This window comes from Spodoptera frugiperda, chromosome 15 (genome assembly GCF_023101765.2).
Source record: "Spodoptera frugiperda isolate SF20-4 chromosome 15, AGI-APGP_CSIRO_Sfru_2.0, whole genome shotgun sequence".
In the NCBI taxonomy this organism is placed as follows: domain Eukaryota; kingdom Metazoa; phylum Arthropoda; class Insecta; order Lepidoptera; family Noctuidae; genus Spodoptera; species Spodoptera frugiperda.
The window spans coordinates 932,148-956,734 of record NC_064226.1 but is presented as its reverse complement, the minus strand read 5'-3'; the positions used below and the strand labels follow the sequence as shown (position 1 = coordinate 956,734).

General features: G+C 35.1%; 1 protein-coding gene across 1 annotated transcript; it reads left to right on the top strand.

The window, feature by feature from the left end:
- The first annotated feature begins 377 nt into the window (after positions 1–377).
- LOC118276235 (uncharacterized) lies at positions 378–24,340 on the top strand. Its single transcript, XM_035594481.2, has 3 exons — positions 378–510; positions 11,772–11,827; positions 22,137–24,340. The coding sequence occupies exons 2-3, from the start codon at positions 11,780–11,782 to the stop codon at positions 22,659–22,661; spliced, it is 573 nt and encodes a 190-aa protein (XP_035450374.1). The 5' UTR covers positions 378–510; positions 11,772–11,779; the 3' UTR covers positions 22,662–24,340.
- Positions 24,341–24,587: the final 247 nt, after the last annotated feature.

Sequence of the window (24,587 nt, the reverse complement as noted above, 5' to 3'; positions counted from 1 at the left end):
TAATATTTGTGGTAAAATATTTGTAACTTGCATTATTTTAATTGAAATCAAACATAATTATGAGGAAAATTAAAATAAAATACCTAGTAAAACAATACCTAGACTGAGTCGTTGGTCGAGTGGTAGCAAACGCAAGTACCGAGCAAGGTGTCTGGTTCGATTCCTAGATTCCCGATTACCAGGGTATATTCCACTAAAGAAAAAAAGATATTAATTGAAATTACCCTTTTTTCAATATCCTTGGAAATTACTCTCTGCGAAGGCAAAAGAAGGTTTTAAAACAAAAAGACATTCAACAAAAAAAGGTTCTTAAACATTCTTTAACCGATCTATGATAAAACTGACTTTTCCTGACTTTTCTGTGACGTTAATTTTTTTATCAAAGGTCTTGTGTGACGTGTCAGTGTAACAAGGAAGACGACTATTCATCTACAATTCAAGAGATTTCCTCTGAAGCTGGAGACAGACCATCTTCCGCATTTGAGATAATATTTGCAGGGATTGTGGGCGGTGAGTAAGACAATGTCATTGTATCGAGGTTACCAATGTGTTTGTTCAACGATTAACATTCGCACGTCATTTCGTTCAATGTAACATTCATTAGATTCACGTAACTTTGCATGGAATTGTGAACGGAGTGAGTGAGGTGATGTTGTCACTTTCGAGGTAATGGGATCTCGTGATTTGGTTGTTAGTTGTCTCAGTCATCATTGATGGTTTGACACAGATCAATGATTGATTCGCTTCTTCCATGGTCAAGCTGAGCTATGTTTTCTTCTGAAGGTATATTATGTCGTTTGCCTCCTATTCCACAAAAATAAAACTAAAGTACATAAGCTGAATTGATTTCTTTAAGTGTTTTTTCCGACTGTATAACGTGCGTGATTTTTAAAACCAGTGCGAATTGGGCCTTACGCGTCGCGATTAAACGTAACATTTTGACCAGTTCAGATTTAAGGCTAAATTATTACCATCATCTTTTATATGTTAAATAAATAAAAATAGAAAAGTTTTCTAAAATAATTGTTTAAGTCAAAATAACGCCTTGATCTATGGGTATCCTTAAACACTACCTTCCAGTCTTCACATTCTCAGCATAAAAACAGTCTTGGCATGCATCCAATTCTAGTAAGATAGCAATCTAAATAACAATAACAAACAACATACCTAATAATCCCTCATTATTATTATACTAAACTAGTTCATTAGCTTACATCTCGAAAATGTTGGCATTATTCGCATAATCCCTTGGCCTCAGTATTTTGGGAGCCGTAATAAGGGCCTGAACAGATTTATACGGTATTATCTCAATTAATTTGTTACGTAACACAGACTATGTAATTTGTAACAAGCTGGATTATTAACTATTAGCCAGATTATCTAGATTTAACATTGTTCAGTTATTATTAGAGTTGGTATTTTAAATTAGGTCTAGATTGTGAAATTAATTTTAGTGTTTATATAAATCTTTATTGATAAATATGTAATATACGCATTACTTTCTGCTACGATTTTTGAAAGTTCCCCTCGGTTTCTCTAAGATACCATCATCAGACCCTGACTTCGTGGATTCGGTCCACAAATGGCGGAGTAATCGATGAAAAAAAAAAAAAATATACATCCGTACATACCTCCTTCTTTTTTGAAGTCGGTAAATAATGGTTTTCATTTTAATAGTTATGTTTGGTCCGGTCATTGAGAGTACGGTCATATTACAAAGTTACTGCACATATTTAGTTACGTCTTAGAAAAACTTATTAAGACGCTATTTTTTTAGTACATATTTTGATATACAAAAACGCAGTTGTTCATGACGATGGTTTTTGAATGTTCACCTACGTTCAAACACATCTGAATACAAAAAGATATACCTTTATAACATGTGCGTCATAGTAACATGACTGGTGAATACTGGGCATTAAACTCGACTAAGTGCATCTCTATGTATCCCTTCGAGGATTAAAAGGTCATAATAATTCATTCTATCTAACCATCTAACTCCCGAATACTCAAACGCTACTCAATTTTAAGTTGTACTTAAATATCGTGCTATCTCTGTCATTTTATAAAGAATTGATAGTGATAGAACTACCTAGATTTGAGAGCGTCTTAAAATTGAGTAGCGTTTGAGTATTCGGCCATAAGTTCTTTATAAATTAATTTATACAAGTGTAAACTCTCCTAAAGCCCTGTGGTCGCTGACTTAATGTTTAGCATTCACAAAATGGCGACGAGACGTCAACAAGCATCAGTATTCATGATACTTGTGTTCACAGCCAAAAGGTTTCTGAAAGTGCCCCTTTATGACACAGCCGTTACACACCTCGGGGTAATATTAATTGAGGCTATTAATAAATGTTTTACGCCTGGATTGAGTATAGGTAAAGAGAGATAGATTTTATAGGTAAGCATAAACATATCACACACATCATATCAACAGCCTCTAGTCCACTGGCTGACTGACTAAACTCTTCTCGCACGGAGAAGGTTTCAGCATGCGGGTTGGCGATTTCAAACTTATAATTCAGGCTTTTTCGCAGTGTTTTCATTTACCGTTTCATTCATTCAAGCTTCCAGCTCATATGTTTAGAATGTTTATGAAAAATCTATTGAAAATCAGAAGATGTGTGATGGCAGATGTGTTTGACAGTTTCAAAGATTCAGGGTTCCTATTTTACATTTCTGTCAATCCCTCCTTTACATAGCTTAAATGTCAATATAATTTGACACAAGTAATTTGGTTTTGAAGTTAATTATAGAGCCCTGTCGTCATGCGTCATGCCTGCTATCCCAGGAGATACACAATGTATATAACATTGTTAGTTACACCTACATACATTTATTTACAACGTACTAATGACGGTATCTAGTCCCCTGGGAGGTGACTATCCTCAATTAATTTGTATTAATATATTATATTGTATATAATACATATTATTATATTGCATATACTAACTATTTTGTCTTCGTAGGGTTTTTTCGGCTTTTCGAAAATTTCTTAGTAGTAACACGGAGTCTGGAATTGTGCCCGGTATATGGCAATAGGCTCGCCTCTTATTACTTGGAACTTATAACACAAACGGTGAAAAGTGGGTGTATATTGTGCCTACCACTTCGGGGATAAGAGGCGTGACGTTGCTACTTTGTCTTCGTGTAAATATTTAATATATTAGTACGCACTATTCTATTTATAGGGATGTAATTTCGCTACCAAATTCAATTTTCTATTTCAAACTATTTTCGTCGTCACAAAAGTTAAATTCAGACAAATTGAAAGCCAAATAACTCAGTGCCTACTTGAAAAGGACTATGGATGGTACCCACACAAATATATTTGAATTACGTAACGAATATCTTAACTAAAAGGAGATCTTGACCTTTGAAAACTTTCCGTATTTCCGTCTGAAAAATGAATAAGTTGGGACCAATGGGATTCGTAGGTAATGTAATATTAGGTAAATATTGACCGCTACTTCAAATACGTAGTATTATTTTTACGGTAACTTTCAAGATCATGTTAATTAAAGTTAAGTTTATTTAAGTCGTTTCTTTTAGGGGGAGATATCATCCAGACTGTCCCCCGTTCCTACTTTTGCCCTCAGAGTAAACCGGAGCCGGAGCCCACTAGGTAGTCCGCTCCGAGTTTATTTAGGTGTAGAGTTCTTTAAAATATTTCTTACTTTCTATTCATCAGCATTTTTGTTGTCATATTTTTTTAAAGATTGTATCATCATCATTTATACAACCCATCCCCTCAAAGATTATCTGACAGAATTCTATTGGAGTTAAATTCTAATACTACTAAATTAGGTACTGAGTAATATTTATACGGCACCAATAATAATGTATCCGCTCACATGTCCACTATCCACTACTAAATATCGGCCTTAAATAGCAATAGGATTATATTAGATACGTATTATTGTAAAGTTTACCTGTTCGATTTTAGAAAATTCTCAGTTATGACGGTAAGTGGCAATAATTAATTGGGAAACATCTTTTAAATTGCATGCGAACGAAGCCGCTGAATGACTAGACTACTAGTGTTTCGTAAAACTGTAAGCCAACTTCCAATATTTGTTTACAAACTAAATAGGAAAATGTACATAGGTACAGATTACCTGACGTAGCCACGTATTGTTGGTCACCAGGAAAGTGGTGGCACGACCACCGACCACGTGTGACGTCTAGTGCCACAGTGAGCCATCGCCGTGGTCAATGGGTATTCCCTAACTACATTTCTATCGGTAAGAAGGAAACACGTCACTACGCCTGCACTATACTAAGAATTATGTACTTTAATAATAATAGTCAACACGTGTTGTTGTATTTCTTTATTTATTTACACTTTTATGAATGAAATTGTTATAATGTCCTATTTGTTTTGTATTGTTAGTAAAATTATCGTGGTTTAAATAACTGTGTTTAATATCTTTGCTTCGGTAAAAGAATTAGGGTGTTTTCCAGCAGATGTGCTATGTAGCTATGCTACGAAGATGTAATAGCTAAGCTGTGAAACTATGTGACGGTTTTCACTGATACTAAGCTATGTAGCTGTGCGAGGAAGATGCGTGCGCTCGAGTATGCGATGTATTGATAACACTACTGTGCGCTATTGGAAGCCATCCATAGCACACATGCATAGCACGCATCCATCACACGCATCCATCCATATAAAAATCGTAGCTTAGCTGAGTCCGTTTCCAGTACTAAGCTATGTATACCAATGAATATGTTTGGTGGAAGTCAAACGCATCCACAGCAACGTAGCGTAGCACATCATTGATGGAATAGCTCCCTTAAACCGGTTTAGATTTCTCAAAGAAAGTTGCTGTCCATTCTCTTTCAAATGTCAATCATTTACTCGGAGGGGGAGGGTAGCGACAATTAATGTATTCTATTCTGCAGTCACTATATAACAAAATGATATAATTTCGGCAAACAAAAACAATATAGACAAGTCTCTCAGTTTCTATCATCACGAGCTCCTTCAGGCATCATAGGACATCAGGTTAAGTGTCTATTTTATCTAAGAGTGTACTATAAGCCGGTACCCTTAAGGTTGTAAATCACATATCACATGTCACCCGCAGATTCCAGTAGCCTTTGATAGATGGCCATCGTTCCTTGTGAACAGGTCGATGACCTCACCTCCAAGATTTATTGTGGTCTTTGTGAAAATTATTTCTTACGAGATAAATCAGTTCGTTGCCCGGTGGCCAAAAAACTTGTGTGTTTTACAAGAAGGGTGCGTTTCCAAAGAAACGGAGTTGCGCGAAGTTCAGCGGAGCGGACCCGTGTAAATAGGTAGATTTTTTCAGTGCGGTGCGGTGCAGGGTTGAGCTGTGTAGCTGCGTGTAGCTGAGATAAACGTAGCGGAGATGAGACGACCAGAGTTGAGACTAGCGTAGCGGAGCTGTAAAGTGGAGATGAGCTGACTGTAAACAAACTCCCGCGCTTGACCTCACGTAGCACCCATCCCCATAGACTGTATATTTATTTTCAATTGTATCTATATATTTTTTAAAGCATTGTGAATCGAGCACTTATCTGTCAATTTCTTTTATGGTTAAAATCCCCTATTATGGTAAAAGACGGATATTCTACGACCTTATAAAGACAGTAGCCTCAGTAGCACAGTAGCCTCTACTACTACAGGGTAAAAGCACAGTTTTAGTACAAAGTCCTATACAATCGATAAAAAATATCAAACAAGGAAAAAAACAAATCATCGATTAAAAACATCACGATACCATAACAAGAATTGCGTACGTCATAGAACTTTCTACATTGACGTAGAATAAACAAATAAAAACATATCCTTGATACTCTAACCTTGGTGTAAAATCCTCGAAAATGTGTTAATTAAAACAAATAAGTGTTTGTTAATGACGTGTGAGCAGTACACACGTACACAGCTACACAAGCTATACAAACCACTATAAACTGACCCTCAAGTGTGTGAAATGATTATAAACAGCGAGACCATGATAAACTGGTTTTGTTTAGCTCGATGTGAACTGTGTACAGGTGTCACGGGTCATTGGGGGACTCTGCTCCTTGACCCAGTTTATCATGACTGCCGACAGGGGCCACCGCACGTTCGAAAGACTCTTATATCAATATTAAGTACCTGCTTCTCCTTGAATTAGGAAAAAGTGTGAGCCTTTTGATACGATGGGCAAGTGGTTACTATCGACTAAGTTTTAGAATGTTTTTTTCTAAACGTGGCCTAATGGGAGAGGTTTTTTCTGTAGGCTGTGCTTTTATAAACACACGGTCTTAGATATTTAATACGCCTACGTCTTGAAAAATATCAACAATTTTATGAATCACAAAAATAATTGTTTCATGGAGGAAGCAAACCCGCTGCATGTTCTGCAGCAGCGCACTGCAAGGTTGACGTGATGGCTCAGCAACCGACTCACACTGGGGTTTGCTATAAGGAAGCAATGCCCAAAATCACATTTTCAAAATGTGGGTAATAGGAAAAAACTTGACGTATTATTATTGTTTGATAAATTTCACATCAGTTAAGGACGATATTATCAACACAAAGGTTATCTGTTTGCTTATATACTGCTGTAAAGTTCATTGTTTTTGCATTGTTGCTGCGTTTAAAATTGTTGAATACGGAATTTAAGTGATTGTTGCTACTGCCCTATTAAAGTTAACACAAAACTATAAAATGGCAAGTGCAGATCAAGGTCAGTACTAATAAAAATATGATTAAGATTGGACAAATTCGTTGTGTAACCTACCGTAATAATTGTTTACTTTTTACGAATAATTGTAGAAGCGAATTGGACGATATCTAAATTTCGCGCAATGTTCTTTTGGTATTGTTTTTAGTTTCTTAATAAAGAAGGTTTAGGGTGCCTAAAACAATGATTCGTTTCAAAAGAACATTGCGCGAAATTTAGATATCGTCCAATTCGCTTCTACAATTATTCGTAAAAAGTAAACAATTATTACGGTAGGTTACACAACGAATTTGTCCAATCTTAATCATATTTTTATTAGTATTGACCTTGATCTCCACTTGCCATTTTATAGTTTTGTGTTAACTTTAATAGGGCAGTAGCAACAATCACTTAAATTCCGTATTCAACAATTTTAAACGCAGCAACAATGCAAAAACAATGAACTTTACAGCAGTATATAAGCAAACAGATAACCTTTGTGTTGATAATATCGTCCTTAACTGATGTGAAATTTATCAAACAATAATAATACGTCAAGTTTTTTCCTATTACCCACATTTTGAAAATGTGATTTTGGGCATTGCTTCCTTATAGCAAACCCCAGTGTGCGACTGCCACGCAACTTGTAGGTGCGATTCCCACACGGAGCAACTCTTTGTGTGATCCACAAATTGTTGTTTCTGGTCTGGGTGATATGTTATGTGAACTCGTGTGTTTGTAAACGCACCCACGATACAGGAGAAAATCCTAGTGTGAAGCAACTTAAAAAAAAGAAAGGCTAGGCTGGTAAAAGAATAGCCTGGCTGGCAGGATGTATTAATCAGTTTCCACCTAAATTTTATTCTCTTACATCTGCAATAAAATTATCCTGCTGAAATTATATCTAGTACCAATGAATACATTTGCCACAGATTACATGCTGACTATAAGTCTAAAATTGCTATGATTTCAAATTGCTCTCCAATAATTATGTCATCAAATGTCTAAATAATATTCCCAGAATATCCTTTAGGCTATACATTGTCATATAATTTCTCGTTATGTCAGTGTAAAATTATGCCAGAGCCGTCATCTTGGCATGAAATTCCAATTAGTCATTAATTTTACACTATTTACATTCATTACAGTAGGTGTTTATTCAACAATAATTTTAGTAATGAATAACAACACACTGACAGTTATTTTTTCTGATTCATTTATTCACAATAGACTAATCTACGGTTGTGGTCGGAAATATTTTAATTAAGTATGCATTAAAGCAAATAGTTGGTAAAACAATGCGTTTGCGCACTTGATAATAACAAAATGGCGGACGCGTGCAACTTGCTGATTTGGTATTTTTATATTGTTGTGCTAGTACAGTAGGCTGATAATAAATTAGTTATCATTCATTGTTCATTTATTGTGAACTGATAAATGAATTGTACAAATTAGCTGATTGCAATACAAAGAGCCATTAACCCACCACAAATGGGGCCCAGTACTGATGCCTGATTCGGAGCTGCGGACTACCTAGCAGGTTTACCGGGGCTCCGGCTCGAAAAGCAGGAGTAGGAACAGGGTGGCTTTTAGTCAATAAAAGTCTGATAATCCCTCTCGCCTCACCCAAGGCGTGAGAAGTCATTCGATGATTTTCCCCATGAAAAAAAATGGCGTGTTAGAAATAGTGAGTACCTGCGTGGTTCTAAGTATAACCGACTAATCCAGGAACGGAACTTGTATCATATATCATGATAAGTTGTAATAATACCCAAAATAGGATTAGCAGTGTCCTTTAATGCACTTGTGCTTTCTCAGTGTAAATGGTATCCTTGGCCTAATTGCTTATCGTTATGATTCGTCAGCCTTGCTACCACTCTCATAACATTAAGTTGCCATACAATTCAAACTTTTTGGCATTATAACAATCTTAGTAGTATTATACAACGGGGGTGAAGTTCAACAAATTATATCACCCCTTACGTAACACTGCGTGGGCCGGCCCGCAGCATTGCGTAGCACAAACATACAGCCTGCTTTGTTTGTTAGTGTTTACTCAGAAACCTATGCCCTGAACTGCCTCGGCATTTGGCTATGGAACGCGGTTTCTGACTGGAATTACATTTCAGAAGTTATCTTGTAAGAAAAACAAGTGGTTTTAGGATGTTTGTAAACATAGAAGTTTGTGTTGGGTATACAAACTTCTATTCACGTTATTCACGTTTAACGATAAGTTTAAACTAAGTTCTTAAAGGTCTATTTGGATCTTCATTGAAGGTTATTTAAGTACTTTACAAACACGTCATAACTTCACGCCTTTCTTCATATCAGCCATAAGACGCTACTACTACTAGGTACTGAACGCTTCTGCCAATGACATTCACGCCTTTAAATTCCCGGAAAGGCAACTTAAAGAAAATGTGCACTTAACATAATATTACACCCACATTTCATTAGTTATTTTTGAGCTCATTGCCGTATACATTTACTGGCCACAATCTCAGACCCCGTGAGAGCTATTAGTTAGAGATTTTTGGAAAAATTAAAAAAGCTCTACAAATGTTGCATTTGTATATGTAAGTGGAAACTATCGTTTTCTTTTTCTTCTCCTCTAATAATGTCTTCTGATTTATTACGTTGTGAGATCCATGACAGTCATTCATGTCCCTGGAACGCGCCGGACTTCAAAGTTCCAGTGTTTACATGGTTGTATCTACTGTAGATCCTGGCTGACAGGAGCTGCAGCGATTTTAGGAGATTATGGCGAGCGTGTTAATAATAATATATGCAACAATATAAATGCCTACAAACTCTATGAGGTCAGTGACCTCAGCTCCAATAATTAGTTTTTCCTACAACTTGTATGACTTATTGGACGCGTGAGTAAAACTTTCTTTAGCGTTACGCTTCGATTCCCGGAACACAAGTTGTCAGCTCTTTGTCCTTAGTATTGTAAGGTATGGTTAACAATACCTTACAATAAATTGTGTGGTATTGGATTTTCTTGTGTCCCCATTTTCTACGTAAATTAATGGTTATTTTAAAGAAAATGGTAGGAGTTGTCACTATCATCGTCTGTTGAAATAGTCGAATCATCATTATCAGAATAAATCGCCCACTGTTGAACAAGTCTCCCCTTAGACCTTCACATACCTGTGGACTTCCTAGCAGGTTACCCTGGTCTATCCCTATCCTAGTATTAGAGGAACGGGGTGGTTTTTAGTCAGTAAGAATCTAACATTAGGATTACTTTAGAGTAATCCACTAGGAGATATATACACTAGGAGAAGTCAATGAATGATTTTCCCGATTTAAAAAAAGTTCTTCACATATGATACTTTGGTTTTATCATAGATATTTGTTTAGTACGTCAGCAATGTTAGGAAGAAACCAAACCGGAATTTAATGTCTAAAATAGGAAATTCCCAGTGTGATTTTGCGAATTCAATTTGTACGTCATGAACCTATAAATATAGGTACCTTTACTAAGAAGGAACTGAAACCAAGACTACCTATATTTTTTCATAAAGAATTTAGAGTACGAGATATAATTTAAACCTACATTCTTAACGACCCATAATTTTGTAAGGAAAACCAAAACACCCGACTCTGCGGTTTTCTACGTCAATAGTATGATAAAAAAACATCTAGTGCACTGTGCTCGACTCATAACCATTATATGACACAACAATACACAAACCACTATCAAAATTAAAATACATTTATATTAATAAACGTTTCGGATCTTAGGACCACAACGAATTGATTTGGGACCACAGTCGTGCGCCATTTCTGCGACCCTTAGTAAGAACACAATGGTACATTGTACACAAGCCCCGCTTTGAACTACATAAAACCAATTTATAAAGGTCTCGCTTTATATGATCTTTTCGTACATTTGACGGTCAATTTATACTGGTTTTGCATAGCTTGATATGTGTGTGTACGTCGTTGATCCCATGATAGTACGACGCGTGCCTTAGCTATGATTTTTTTTAAAGGATATAGGGTCGACAAACGAATAAATGAATCAGCTGATACCTGGTAAGTTATCGGTGATGGGCATGGAATCATAACACCAGAATAGGATTTGGGACACAGTAACACGGCTAAACACAATGCAAGCGTTGTTTCACGCCAGTTTTTTTTATGAGGCCGTGGTATCACTCCGTTTGTTACCGAAACATGGCTCTCTCAAATTATATTTACTATTGTCTCATTTCACATTCACTCGTAGTAATGTGGATTTGTTTGTTGATAATATCACGATAAAGAGTAACAGACTTGTAATGGAATGTATAGTATGGACTTGGTTCGAAATGTTTGAAGTTGTTATACAAAAATTATTAAGTATTAGTAGATAAAACAAGGTGGAAAAATGAAGCGTATAACGTTAATTACTTCAGATTAATTAAACTTCATTTTCATACCAAGAGGATGACTTTGACTACACTGTAATTATTTACAGTCGGTAGGTAAATATTTTCAGTGAGATAATTGACGCCATTGTTACATGAATTGTTCTATTGATCTTGTAATCGCAAGCGCAGCGTTATGCAACAAGGTCATTGATGTTATTGTGTTTTAAACGTGACGTAAATTAAAAATATAATTCTTTACTTGGGTCGCCATGAAAAATTTTCAAAAAATGCTACGTCAAAAATAACTAATCAATTTACATTATATTTGACTCTCCCACTAAGTACGTAATTCTATTATAACGGACATCTCCAAAAATACAATAAAAATCTTTTGTCTCTCCAACCCCTTTTCGGTATCAATTTAGTTGATTGTACGTATATTTTTTGCCCTTTTTAATTCGATTATTAAGCAATCATAACCACAGAAGCCCTTAGGTCCGCAGTCCCGAAGGACCACGAACTTTGCGAAGCGTGCGAATACGGAGGGAGTTGTGTGTGAGTGCGGGGGAGGGGCGCGAAGGACCGCGTAGCTTCGTAGCGCGTAGCTCACGGCCCTCCGACATTCCCTCAGTGACAGTGAGCGAGTTCGCACGTCGCCCGCAGCGCAAAGTTTGACCGCACGCGTGCTATCGTAACTCATTTACTAAAACAAATATTTTCTTATCAGTGCTCAAGATGGTGCTTTCCGATTTCTTGACGGAGACCAGAAGGCGATGGCTTAAGGTAATTCGTGTTGTTTATTTATTTATTTGTTTATTTAATTGTTGTGTATTTTAGGATGCGTAAACATGTTATATCTTCGTAATATATTGTGCGATGTTACATATTATTAGCAAATGTTGTTATCAGTCTTTCACTTGTTAGTGTACTATCACATGCTCTCACATTGTTGGAGGTGTGGTTGTTTTTATAGTGGACAAATATTTTACCTGTCTCGTAGCAATTTATTAAGGACTAAACTTTGGTCTGTAGTAAAAATTAGACATCAATCAGTCTTGTTTTATCTCCTAGTGTTTTATGTAGCTATTTTTAATCTGTTTTGTCTCATAATCATAATATTGTGTTTGTAGTATGACATTTTATTTACAATTAGTTTTCAAAAGTCAACATTAAATCATAGTAACACCTGCTTAAGTATTATAAAGATGTTTATGAAGTAGCTCTATACTATTTACCTATAATTTGACTCGAGTAATATACTAGTAAACTGTTAAATTCACCATGGATATGGCAGATTTCACATAGGTCAGTAAATATTTTGATTAACCACTCCTTTGAACAAACTGAAGGTATTTTGGCAAACAAGTCGAGTGTCCATCCAGATATATTTTGTACATAGTAGTGATACTAGAAATGGTAGTATCCTGAATATTGTTAAATGTCTTTTGTATATAGAAACAAATCTATGAAAGTAATTATCGTACTACTACTATTAAGGTATTCAACTACGTCTGGTTTAGGGTTTCGGTTAGTTTACCTGATACCTAGATCTATCTTTTATATATGAATGTACCAGTTAAATTTAAATTAACAGAAACTTAATCGACCGTCAGGTTCTTAGTTTCACTACTTAAGTATTTTACCTTAAGTTATCATAAGTATCCGTAAGTTACGATCTTCAATGAAGCTTTTAAAGGTATCTACTTAAATCATGTTTCTCTTTGATTTGTATTCAACATTCAACTATGTACGACAGTGTAACATTAGACACGCCAGCGACGAATCGAATGCTAATTACATAATTATTACAATTAAGCACTTTAAGATCAATAAAAGGTCTACAACAAAATTTTACAGCCAAATTAAAGCTTCCAAAAGCAATTTGAACGTTACTTTAATAGACAGAAGGCATAAATTAGCCTTTTTAAGGATAGTTTGGTATGTTCGTAGGTAAAGTTTCGTTCATACTGCGGCCTATACATGGCGCCTCACGTACGTTTGTACTCTGATAGTAAATAATATATGTAAATAATTAACAAACGCTTTGATAACGACGCAAACGTGCCTATCCACATCAACAAGTTCTATCGAAACTTCGCTACTGTAGACAGTTGTTTACCAACGTTAATAACAGTAGAATTCTCAGAACTAATTGTCTAATTAATACTTATTAGCTAATCTTGAGAGTAAACATAATCTTTATTTTGAAGAAAGGTTGTAAAATACATGTTTAATGAGTATTTGTTTAAAGATAAGATCTTAAAAGTAATAATAGCGAACAGTTGCTAATTAAGAATTCTAGTCATAATGAGAGTCGTTTAATATTGTAGTTTGGCTCTTTAGTAAACTTGAGGAGTACCTAAAGGGATGATCCTGATTGAAATCCTTTTCTGTTTAGTCTAGGCTCGAGAACTTTACATAACATTATTTTCCATACCATTACACACGAATCTAAGTGCTCTACAAATACAGGCTTCAAACGAGCAAACTGTCGCACCCGCAGCCTTTGACGAGAGTAGCGGCGTAAAAATAATCTGTGTCAACAATTCCTAACTGCTATTTGTTAAACAAACAAAGCAAATACTTCGCTTTGAGTTATCTGACGTCTCAGGATTCCATTCTGATAGCATTGTGATATTTTTATCAAAACACTAATGGGCGAGCGAAACTCAACAATATAAAGTTCGAACTGACGAAGTAAAAGATCGAATGATAGTTATGTCGGAAATGTTAAACCATTGTAAGACGCTTTGAGACAATAAGATCCTGTGATCTTACTTTACTTTAAAACTGTTCTATTGTCTGTGAAAGCGATAATTACTGTTCTAATTGTTTCTCAAATAACTTTAAGGTTGTTGAGCTAAATTAAATCGTAATCAAGTGGTACTCTAAAAATCATTAACCGCTCCCTTCTACGAAGCACACAGCTGTTGGACATTCCTAGAAAGTGTTCACATCAGATGTAAGTGGTCGAGCAGTCTCCTAGTTACTCATGAGCGCCTAGTACTTCACAGTTCAAAGTTGAGTAGGCAACCTGATTAAATACCAGTTGTGGACTATCTGGACATAATTTATGGCCGCTATCTGTTGCAAACACGTATAAATTAATTTTATATGTAGGCAATGTTAATGTACTTTACGCAAACAATCGGAGCTGATAGTTATTGGAAGGTTGGAAGGACTGTTTGTTCCGGCCGCCATGACAGTTTCAAATGTCAATCAGTTGCATTATTTGGTCGAAATTGTAAGTTGTATTTACCTGGGTAAATGTTACGGGAATTAGTTCAAAGAAAGCTACGTTCTTATAAACTAAGGCTACAGCATTTCAATGGAAGCAAAAAGTTTCAGATTTTCGCAGAACGTTTGCCCCCTGACCTTTCCTTAGTGAGGGAATCGCAGCTCGACATTCATGACTTTCAAATGGCTTCCAATTGAAAACTTTTTCATAACATTTCAATTGACAGTTTTTCTAAGTATTTAGATATATGGCAGTATAGAATATGTTCCTTATTTTGAACAAAATATAGGTATATGAATAGATTACTCTTTTATGGGAATCTGTCCTAGGTCCTGTTTGTGTATACTTAGGTAGTTTCTCCGAAATGTCTTCTTAGCGTCTTTAATGGAATATTTTCATTTATTTTTGTTATTAATGTTAAGTAGCTTCGACATCAAAACATGTAGCCTTTGATGTTTTAAATTATTCATGGCTTAGAAGCCCAATTTTAAGAATACGTGGAAAGTAGACTGGAATCAAAATGGTGAATGTTATTTTCCGCTTTTATGAATATGTTATTTATAAGTAAATCAGAATCGAATTCGAGCTGAATTTACCAGTAGCGGTGTCTTACAAAATAATGATAACTTCAAAACAACTCTTAATTATCTCCACAAATAAAAATCATACCATAAATCGTTGTTGCGACAAACAAACATTCGTTTTTTATTATCTTTAGTAAGGATTTTATAGACAGACTTACAAATATATTTGTAGGTATATAAACGCGTGCGCGTATAGGCAACATTAAATTTCTGACTCTTCAATTAAATTACAATACAAGGTGTTGACATGTGTTACAGATTTAATTTTTACGATATTACAATATAGCTAAAAAGGAGGCCTAACTTGAATCAGTTTCAAAAGAATTAATATGTCTTGTAACGGCTCAATTTTCTGTATAAAGGAACGTTTTACAATAAAATCCTAAGTATATATTTATTAGGCTATAATTAGGCTTCTATTACAAAGTCTAGGCTTCTATTTTTCGGTATTTGAATTATATCTTACGAACATAAAAATGATATAATATATAGTAAAATAGATAAATAATATATTTTTCAATAGTTAGATATTATAAGCCGAGTTAAGCATGAATATCGAGAATTAAAAACCAGATTTTTATTCTATTTTCGATCAATATTTATCAACTAGCTAAGTATATGGTATTATTGGAAATGGCTTTCAGCTTTCAGTAACTTCAGACTAGGCATTCAAGATATATAAATTGATTTACACAGTCAATCGTTTGTATTGAAAATTGAGTGGTTTCAGGCTTGTTTTTTGGTAAACAGCTTTGATAGATTGACTTTTAAGTTCTCGTATATTTCAGAGTAAATCTAAAAGGTTTATATTAGAATGGTGAATCAAAAGACAAGAAATATACTCTGTTGTCTCTCTGCATCACCCCAAGCTTGACTAGTAGAGAATGCCATATTGGCATTAAGTCCACCTTTGTACAATGTACATAAAGTGTAAAATAATAATAAATAAAAATACAATAAATATATACTCATAAATGTACTTTAATAGCAGCAATATGTATCCGCCACTAAGAAATCTACACTAATAAATACAAAAAATTGTAGCATTGATACAATTTTTACTACATGCATATGATATGATAAAAACACTAAAATTATATTTTTTACAATATTTTGTTAGGTAGGACCGATTTTGACGGGACTTTTATATATGTAGAGGTAACTTAGGTTACATTTATTACAGAAAAAATATTTAATTTTAAAAAAAAAACTAAAGCCCAAATTCTGATGGAATATCTATATTCTACGCGGACGAAGTCGCCGGCAACGGCTAGTAAATAATAACATTTCATATATAATGTACAGCTCCACAATAAAACTTAAAACAAAACATTTCAGTAAGAAATTTTGCGAAAACACCGCTATATATTATACATTTTCCTAAAATTTTTCATTCATTGTGAAAACTTATAAACTACGTCACTTTCAGTTTGTAAACAACGATTTGTTTAACAATAAAGCTATGTTTTAAGGCTTCTGAACTTTCAGCCTTGGAGTAAAGTTGCAGACGCAAAGATTTATTCGTTTACTTGAGGTCATAAACATAGGCAATAGCAGTGGGATTATTGCCTACGCGCATGCGTCACACTGTTTATTCAGAAACATATTTCCTTATAATATGTAGTGTATTAGTCAATGCATTTATGTATGGTAAGTAATTCCGTGACGTATGCACTGATAAGGATGGGAATTTTCGATCTCGTAATTTTATTCCATGATAAAAATATGACGTTTTATTTATTTATATTGTAAAGTTCGGAGTACCGTTTCGGTGTGACGTGCAAACAGGAAAAAAACTATTAAAATTACGCGTATGTTGGTCATAGAAACTCTTGTGAACCGGTTTTTAGTCACGGTTGCAGTTGAATAATAATCAAACTATAATTAGCAATAATAATTGGAATTTTTGTTTCAAAGGACCACATTTTTTAGCTATTTGGTCCTAAGATACATAACATTTTTTTATACATAGAAACATACTGATCTACCAATAAACATTATCGCAATGCATAAATAAAGTAACAGTATGCAAATAACTGTAGAAGGCGTCAGACAGTACGGACAGGTGCGCGTGCGCCGCGCCCCTGTTTCCCACGCGGTAATGGCACACGTGGTCAACAGCATGCAGTTATGAGGGGGATGCTTTTAGTATCGGTATATTTACTGTTTTAGCAAACAAGTTTATTTTAGCTATCGTTTTTAATATATTTTTATATATCCTTGGTAGGATGTATTTACTGTAATTGTTGTATTTATCAATACAACTAGTATCATGTGCAAGTGAAAATTCATCATATTAGGTAAAATCCTGAGAATGTTGTTTACATTATTTTAAAAAGAAACTACCATAGCAACTGTCACTAAGCTTTAACACGACTTTAAAATGCAGAAATATGCAAATAACTGTAGTGTGCAGCCGGGCAGGTGCGCCCGCGCCGCCCCCTAGTTCCCACGCCGCGTATGCGCAGCGGCGTGTGTCGGCCACAGTTCGCACATGTGGACTTTATTAACGTTTATATAACTGACTTAATTCAATTATTCCTTTTACTTTCACTCGGGAGTCGACTTTTGTTCATTTTAATTTCGCAACGGTTTTTAATCACGAAGATTGTAGTTATTTATCACTGGTAAATGACATAAATATACGTATGTGGAATAAATTGTCTATACTTCACTCACAAACTCACTATATAACGTATCTCTTATGGGAATTGAGATGGTTCAGGCTCATGTCAAATTAGCGACTCTTGTGGTTTACGCTTTTAAGTAGACATGAGATTGGCATTAATAGTTTACTAGAGCGATTTCAGATATCGAAGGCGTGAACATTACAGTTCACAGTTAATTTAATTACCTGTAAAACAAAGTTAGTATGTTAGTAAGGATTCTTAGTACTTATTAGGTCACTCAACTTATTTATTAGTCCTTGCGTAGTCAGTGATGTCCATGGAAATGATGTGTCATACAATGCCATTAATATAAACAACTATTGGTACATGTTATCATTAGGAATATTTATAGAATATTTCGCCATCACGCGACTCTATTCCCGCGTGAAGAGCACTTCAAGTGAAGTTTTTTATCTCTAGTGGTACAGCTATACTATTAATAGTGATAGTAAATGTATGCACTAGTCATGTACATAAATATAGATATTATATCAACTGTATATTTTTTTAGAAAATCTATGCGTAACACTCAATGTTTCAAACGAAATACAGAAAGAAGTAAATATAATAATCTTAAATTTTTCAGTCAAAAATGATATTAGGGATGATAACGTGGTATGAAAATTAAAAATCTGTTTAGTTTGTCAGTTTAGTTTTATTTGAAAAAAATATTAGACTTGTTTTCATATAAGATAACAATACTTAGATAAAACGAATCAAAGTTTCACGTCATTTCTGAAGTGACATCACGCAATATTTCAAATATTCGGAAGTATTTTTATCCTTAAGAAAATAAAAAATACGTGTCTAATGTTTTAAAATAAATTTACAAGACGGATATTAAAGTAAAAATTAGTAATCTGTCTGTTAGTATAGGGTTAGATCAGTCCTCTAGTAAAGCTAATTGCTAGTTCTAAAATGTAGATTCCTATAGAGAAGAACGGACAAGAAATTTCTAGTTTAAAGCCTCTTATAGTTTTAAGAGTTAGTATATTATCTTATATCATAAATGATTTACCAGTTAATGTAGCAAATATTAGCTGACCTTACAAGATTACAGAGGCTGGTAGACTGATTTTAATCTCATAATTAAGGCCAAGGTAGCTGATTACTTTTTCTAAGAAAGATGTTGGTCTTTGTATACTCGTGTAGGCTCATGTTCGAAGGAAAATGTCAGAGTTTTAGGAAACATGGAAACTTGCCTCATTAGAGACTGGTTTAGGTACCGTGTTGTTACATCAGCCACGGTATAATGGAACCACACGATGACGTTGTAAGGACAAATAAAATTATATTCAGAATAATTTCGTTGATAATATAAAGATCTCTCGTAGATCTCTTTGGACTTGTGCCATGTTTTGCAAAATGTTTGCTCTTCATTATTATAACTTAGTTGCCAAGGGATTTTTTAAACGACTTAAAATAAGGTTGTTCTCCGTTTGACCGAGTATCTCGCGTTTGGCTAAACCGATTTTGATGCGATTTTCAGCATAGTAATTTTCAGATTTAGGAGAAGGTTTTAGGCATATTACTTGACTTAATAAACCTTAACTTTTGAAGGTGGTTTTTTAAATAACTTTATTTGTCTATCTGCATCTAGTACGTCATTTATAATTGTACATTAAAACTCAAGAAGATATGACTACATCAACACAGTTTCGCATAATTATTATCATCATAATTAAATAAAGTAACTTTTACGTAGACATGTTTGCTAGATTTTGTGTGATAATGTCACAATTTTAAGATATAAGAAAAGACCTTATAAGTCTTTTGAATGCCGCAATAACAATGGCTTCTTAATAGCCTTAGAAAAGATCATTTTCACAGCTCCTAATACCTTTACACTATTAACTAAGTCCTTTTATCAGAGGCAATTTAACTCTGGGTGATAGCCGATTGCCCTAATTAAATTATCTATAACGAGCATTAAATAATTAATTATATACTGTCCCACATTCTAGGCTATCTTTTGATTAGTTACGACTGACCTAGTCTAGTAATTGTAGAATTTGTTACCTATGCACTATTTTAAATGTAGCAGCAATCTTAAGTTCTATGCAAGAAGGACCAGTTTTGCTAGAAATCATTATCCTTCAGTTCTGTGCTGGACTACGGCCTCTTTCTACTTTAGAGGAGTTTGCTATCTTTTTCACGCTTACCAAGCGGATTAAAGATTACTATTTCAAAGGATCGGGTTTATTAGTACCCTTATTGTGAGCATTACTTTACATTTAAAGTAATCGAAATAGCACGCGTTTAGCGCTCTGATTGGTTGATTTATTCGAGTTGGTCAATCAGAGCGAAAAGCAAACTCGTACTAAGGGTACAGACAACGCTGCTGTTCGATTTCTGTTAAATAATAATAGTAGCTTCGTCGCGTAGTAGCAGAAGTGAAGACAATTGTATTCTACTTAGCGGTCGCCACAATAAGACCAGTTTTGTAACAAATATAATATAGAAGAAGATACAATTGATAAAGTTTTTGCGATTAAAAGGACCTTTATAAACGTGAAGATGAGTTCTGAATAACATTCGACACGTGTGGACTGTCAGTCGTCCTCGCACGGGTTCACCCCCCGTGCCGTACATACGTATTACATGCGTATGATATAATACTTGTAGGTACTATGTACGTAGCGGCTTATGTACGTTGCATGTTATCGGTCGTTTCCAATGATGGGCCTATAATTGAACGCTATTATTTTGTTGTTAATGATTATGTGTGGAGTTTGTTTACTGCAATTATTAAAGGAAAAGAAATGTGTAAGTTGCGAGAAAATATGAATAATGCAATCCAATTTATCATTTTTTTATGGCATAGTGCGGTCGATCTAATACCATCTTAACTAGTAATCTTCTTCCCAAAAACTCTAAATTTTGGAACGAGTAAATAACTTCTTTAAATAATGGACTGGCAGACAATCATAATTTTAATTAAGCATTTGACTTTCAAAAGTACCTTTTTGTACGAATTGGAGTAAATAATTTGGCTTTCTGGTCCTATGATACGAATCTCATTTGTTTAAAATCATGCATGTAACAAGAGAATCGTTGCTTAGCAACAAGTAAATCTTGTTCCCTGTTTTAACATGAACAGTCACACCTTGGCTTCCCTTGTAGAGGGACTTAGTGACTAGTGACGTAGTATAGTCATTACGTTTGACTTACTTCGGCTAATTGTAGGGGGTAACGACTTCGCCATTAGTATAATGTGGCGCCTAGGTATGTGTTCAAGTTAATTTAAAATTACTAACTTTCTGTCCTAGTCAGTTGTTGGACTTGGAACATACAATTTTAAATATTCTTTGACCTAGTGGGCTCAAATGTAAGTGGTAGAATAGGGTGTGACATTTCAAAATTTCTTTTTTTTTAAACCATGTTCCACACTAGGATATTGTCCGGAGTCGTGAGTGCGTTAATAAATAAGCAATTTCACATAAATGCTACTTCAATCCTTCTCTTTTAGAATTAAAAAGTACATTGAGTACTTTTTCAATTCCAAAGTACCTACTCGTACAAAAGTATTTTCAAGATACCCATGGTATCTGTGGATAGTCTTATTAATTCAACAATCGCAAACTCATGTTGACTTGTCAACGTGAACGCAAGGGCGTTGACTCCAACCTCGGCTCTTTACAATATCCAAAATTAGTGACGGTAACTATGTTATAAGATAATAGGCCTTCCTATCATGGGACTAACGTGACTGGTCAGAAGTGGACCTCCATAGGTCAATACCTTCCCTAGGGTTTGTTCATTATACGCCTGTTGTGTCTACGGCCATTGAATCTAAATTGCGCAGCTTATCGGCACCGGCCGGCTCTCGGCTCTCACTAATTAATTAGTTTAAGCTGGTGATTACACCGCCAACTTGAATAACTGAAACGATATTAATTAGTGCTTTACGTAACTTTTGTATTCTTTCATCTTAATGAGAATCTGTTAATTTGTGTATGAAAAGAAGTAGATGTATGATTTTGTAAGTTATATGTGAAATATATACGATTCGATATTGGACTAACAATATTTATCATTAGATATTAGACCTAGTTGCGTGCCTGACAGGGTACTTCATTATCACCCATGAATTATAAAAACTTATACCACTTAAAGGAAAGCAAATAAAGATTTTGATTTTGAATTTGAGTATATTTTATATGTAATTTGGAAGATCATAAGTCTAGTGATTGTAAAAGCTTCAATGATGATATCATGATGGACTGGTGATGTACTCATTATTATGAAGGTCACATTTATTTGTGCTGGCCACTAATACGCGATAACTTGTGATAGCTGGTAGATACATAGAGTGGGCGCCGTCTGTCATGTCGCCGCTTTTGGTCGGTAATTGTACGTATATTTAGGGCTCATTAAGTACGCACGTTGAATTTTATAAGCATCATTTTAGGTACACGACATATATGTAGGCCTGTTATCGACCAGACATACATGTCAGCGAATGAGAATTACGCATTAATGTTAATTTATGCTAGCGGTCGGTATTAGGTATAAGCGGTATTGTCTTTGATTATGCCTAGTTCTGATTATGCGTCCCTTTGTGAGTATGATGTGAAACTAACCCATATCTCTCTTTGCAGGCCTTCAAATTGTTCAAGCGGAACAAGAGCCGTAAGAACACACGGAACCGCATCTCTCCGGAGCTGTGCCGCTCCCCGTCATACAGCGGCACGGTGGACGCCCGCGCAGACATCGACATCCAGCGCTTCTGTGCGTGCAGGGCCTCCCTCCCACCGCTGCACATCTCCAGCGACTCCTACGAGAACAACTCCTACTACAGCAGCTACAACAGTTACAACAGCTCGAGGATCGACAGCCTGGAGAGCTATGGCACCAACGAATCCAACAGCGGCAGTGCTCGATCAGACTCTGCGTACGACTCGGCCAGGTCCAGCCCCGAGCACGCCAGGGTGTGCTACGCGACCGTCACCTACTTCAACGTGAATGACAGCGAGGACAGCAGCAGTATCCGCACGGAGTACACACTCCTGGATGACACGGAGGCCGACCGGCTGGCCGAGCTGGACGACATGGAGCACCTGGACGAGGACGAGCGGACGCAGAACATGATCAACGAGAGCATCGAGCTAGTGAGCACGTTATGAAGTGAGCGCGACGGACACTGGCTTACAATATCATTTGGGGTTTAGTTAGGCTCGCTGTTGAGCGTTCCATTCCGGATTTGGAAGCGTGTGTGATACTCGGTGCGTGATCGATGTAGCGAAATTATTCAGTTTTGATAAGCGAGGACGATGAATTGATAATGTATTCGTATCTAAGGGACTTCCTTCGTGGGTATACCTACTATGTATTTATATATAGTAATCTGGCAACTCTAAGCTACGTTGTAGAACATAAGGATTATTGCTAAGTCGTTACAGGAATTTCTACCGACTTTTACTCTGAAAATCCTGTTACGTATTTTTAAATTGTAAATTGAAATTATTTCCCTTGAAATAACCGATTGATTGACGTAATTGGCTTTTACTAAAGGTCCTTATTAGCGGCCGCTCAGTGGGACAGTCATTTGCCTCGCGATGATTTTATTGAAATGTTTTCCTTAAAGCACTTCACAGTTATAATGGAATGGTTTGAAGCGGATAATGTAGAAATATTGCGAGAGTTTTCAATTTTGTAAAATTACATTATTTTTGTTGTCAGGAGAGCTCTTTATACGAGGAAGATAACGATTTCCTTTCATGTTCCTTTGATGTTACCTGTCAAGGCCGTATGTATTGTTGTTCCTGTTTGATTTCGTTTACCTACTCCACTTTGAGTTAAGGCTTACAACCAAACTGCGAAGGCAGTCTTTTGCGCAATAACCGTTGATCCACGAATTAACTTTACAAAAGAAAATAAAACTTTTGACGAAGTGCTTCAAGTTATTATCTTGTTTCGTCTTTCTTTGACTTTGCTTTGTCATGATTTCGATTAATTTGTAAAATTAGTTATCAGAGCGAGCAATATTCTGGAAAATTTATAAACTAATGCCGCAGTAGAGGTCGGTAGAAACCACAGGAACGTAATACATTTTCATTAGTTTCAATTTTGGTAGGAATATAAACTGTAAAATGGGAATACTCACTTGAACAAGTTGAATTACTGTTTTGTAAATAAATAGTTTATTAGTACGTCATATTTCATGGAACTGGATGTTTCTCTTGATAAATTGGCTTCAGTGTCAATATTTATCGCGATACGAACGAACTATTCATGACTTTTGGTTTTAGTTGTGTTTCAGTTTACATTTAGAGGTTGTATTTGAATTTATACACGGTTTCATTTTGATTTTCATGTCTTAACAAACTCTAAACATTAATGAGTCGTTTACAGACAGAGGTGGATCAAAAGAGTATATCTTATGAATTCTTCGAATCGAAATTATATCTAAACATTGGAATATTTACTAACAACATGTAAAAGATATTCTAGATTTTATGTAACAGATATCTAATTTTAGTCCTGTCCCTAAATAAACATCGCGACATAACAAATATTGTCACTTGCACAAAATTGGACATGTTTAGTTTACCAAAGTAAATGTGATACTATAAGTTTATGTAATACGTTTAAGATATTGAAATTGTATAGTTATATATATGTCTGTTGATCTCAATGGTGTAAATTTTAATAGTACCTACGTTTGCGTCATCGGTGGCAATGCCATGGTGATTAAGTTCGCTGGCAACTAGTTTTTTTCGAGATGCCGCCATGACGCACAAAGTGTATGAAACAATTCTACTCATAAATAAATTAGGATTAATAAAATTTAAAGTTTTTAATACTTAATGGCATTTTTCTTTGATTTCTCACCTTTTAATTAACGTTAATTGCAATTTTGGTGATTATTTTTTTGTTGTAGATAATGAAGAGGCTATTAAACAGCCTCTGAAAAAAGAAAAAAATATTTTTGAATGGGTTGGTCTATTTACCTATTTGCCTCTATATTATTATGTTTATCCAAATATAAATACTAATGATGTTCATTTAACTGAACAACAGAAGGTACAAGAAACGAATCAGCTTTTTAC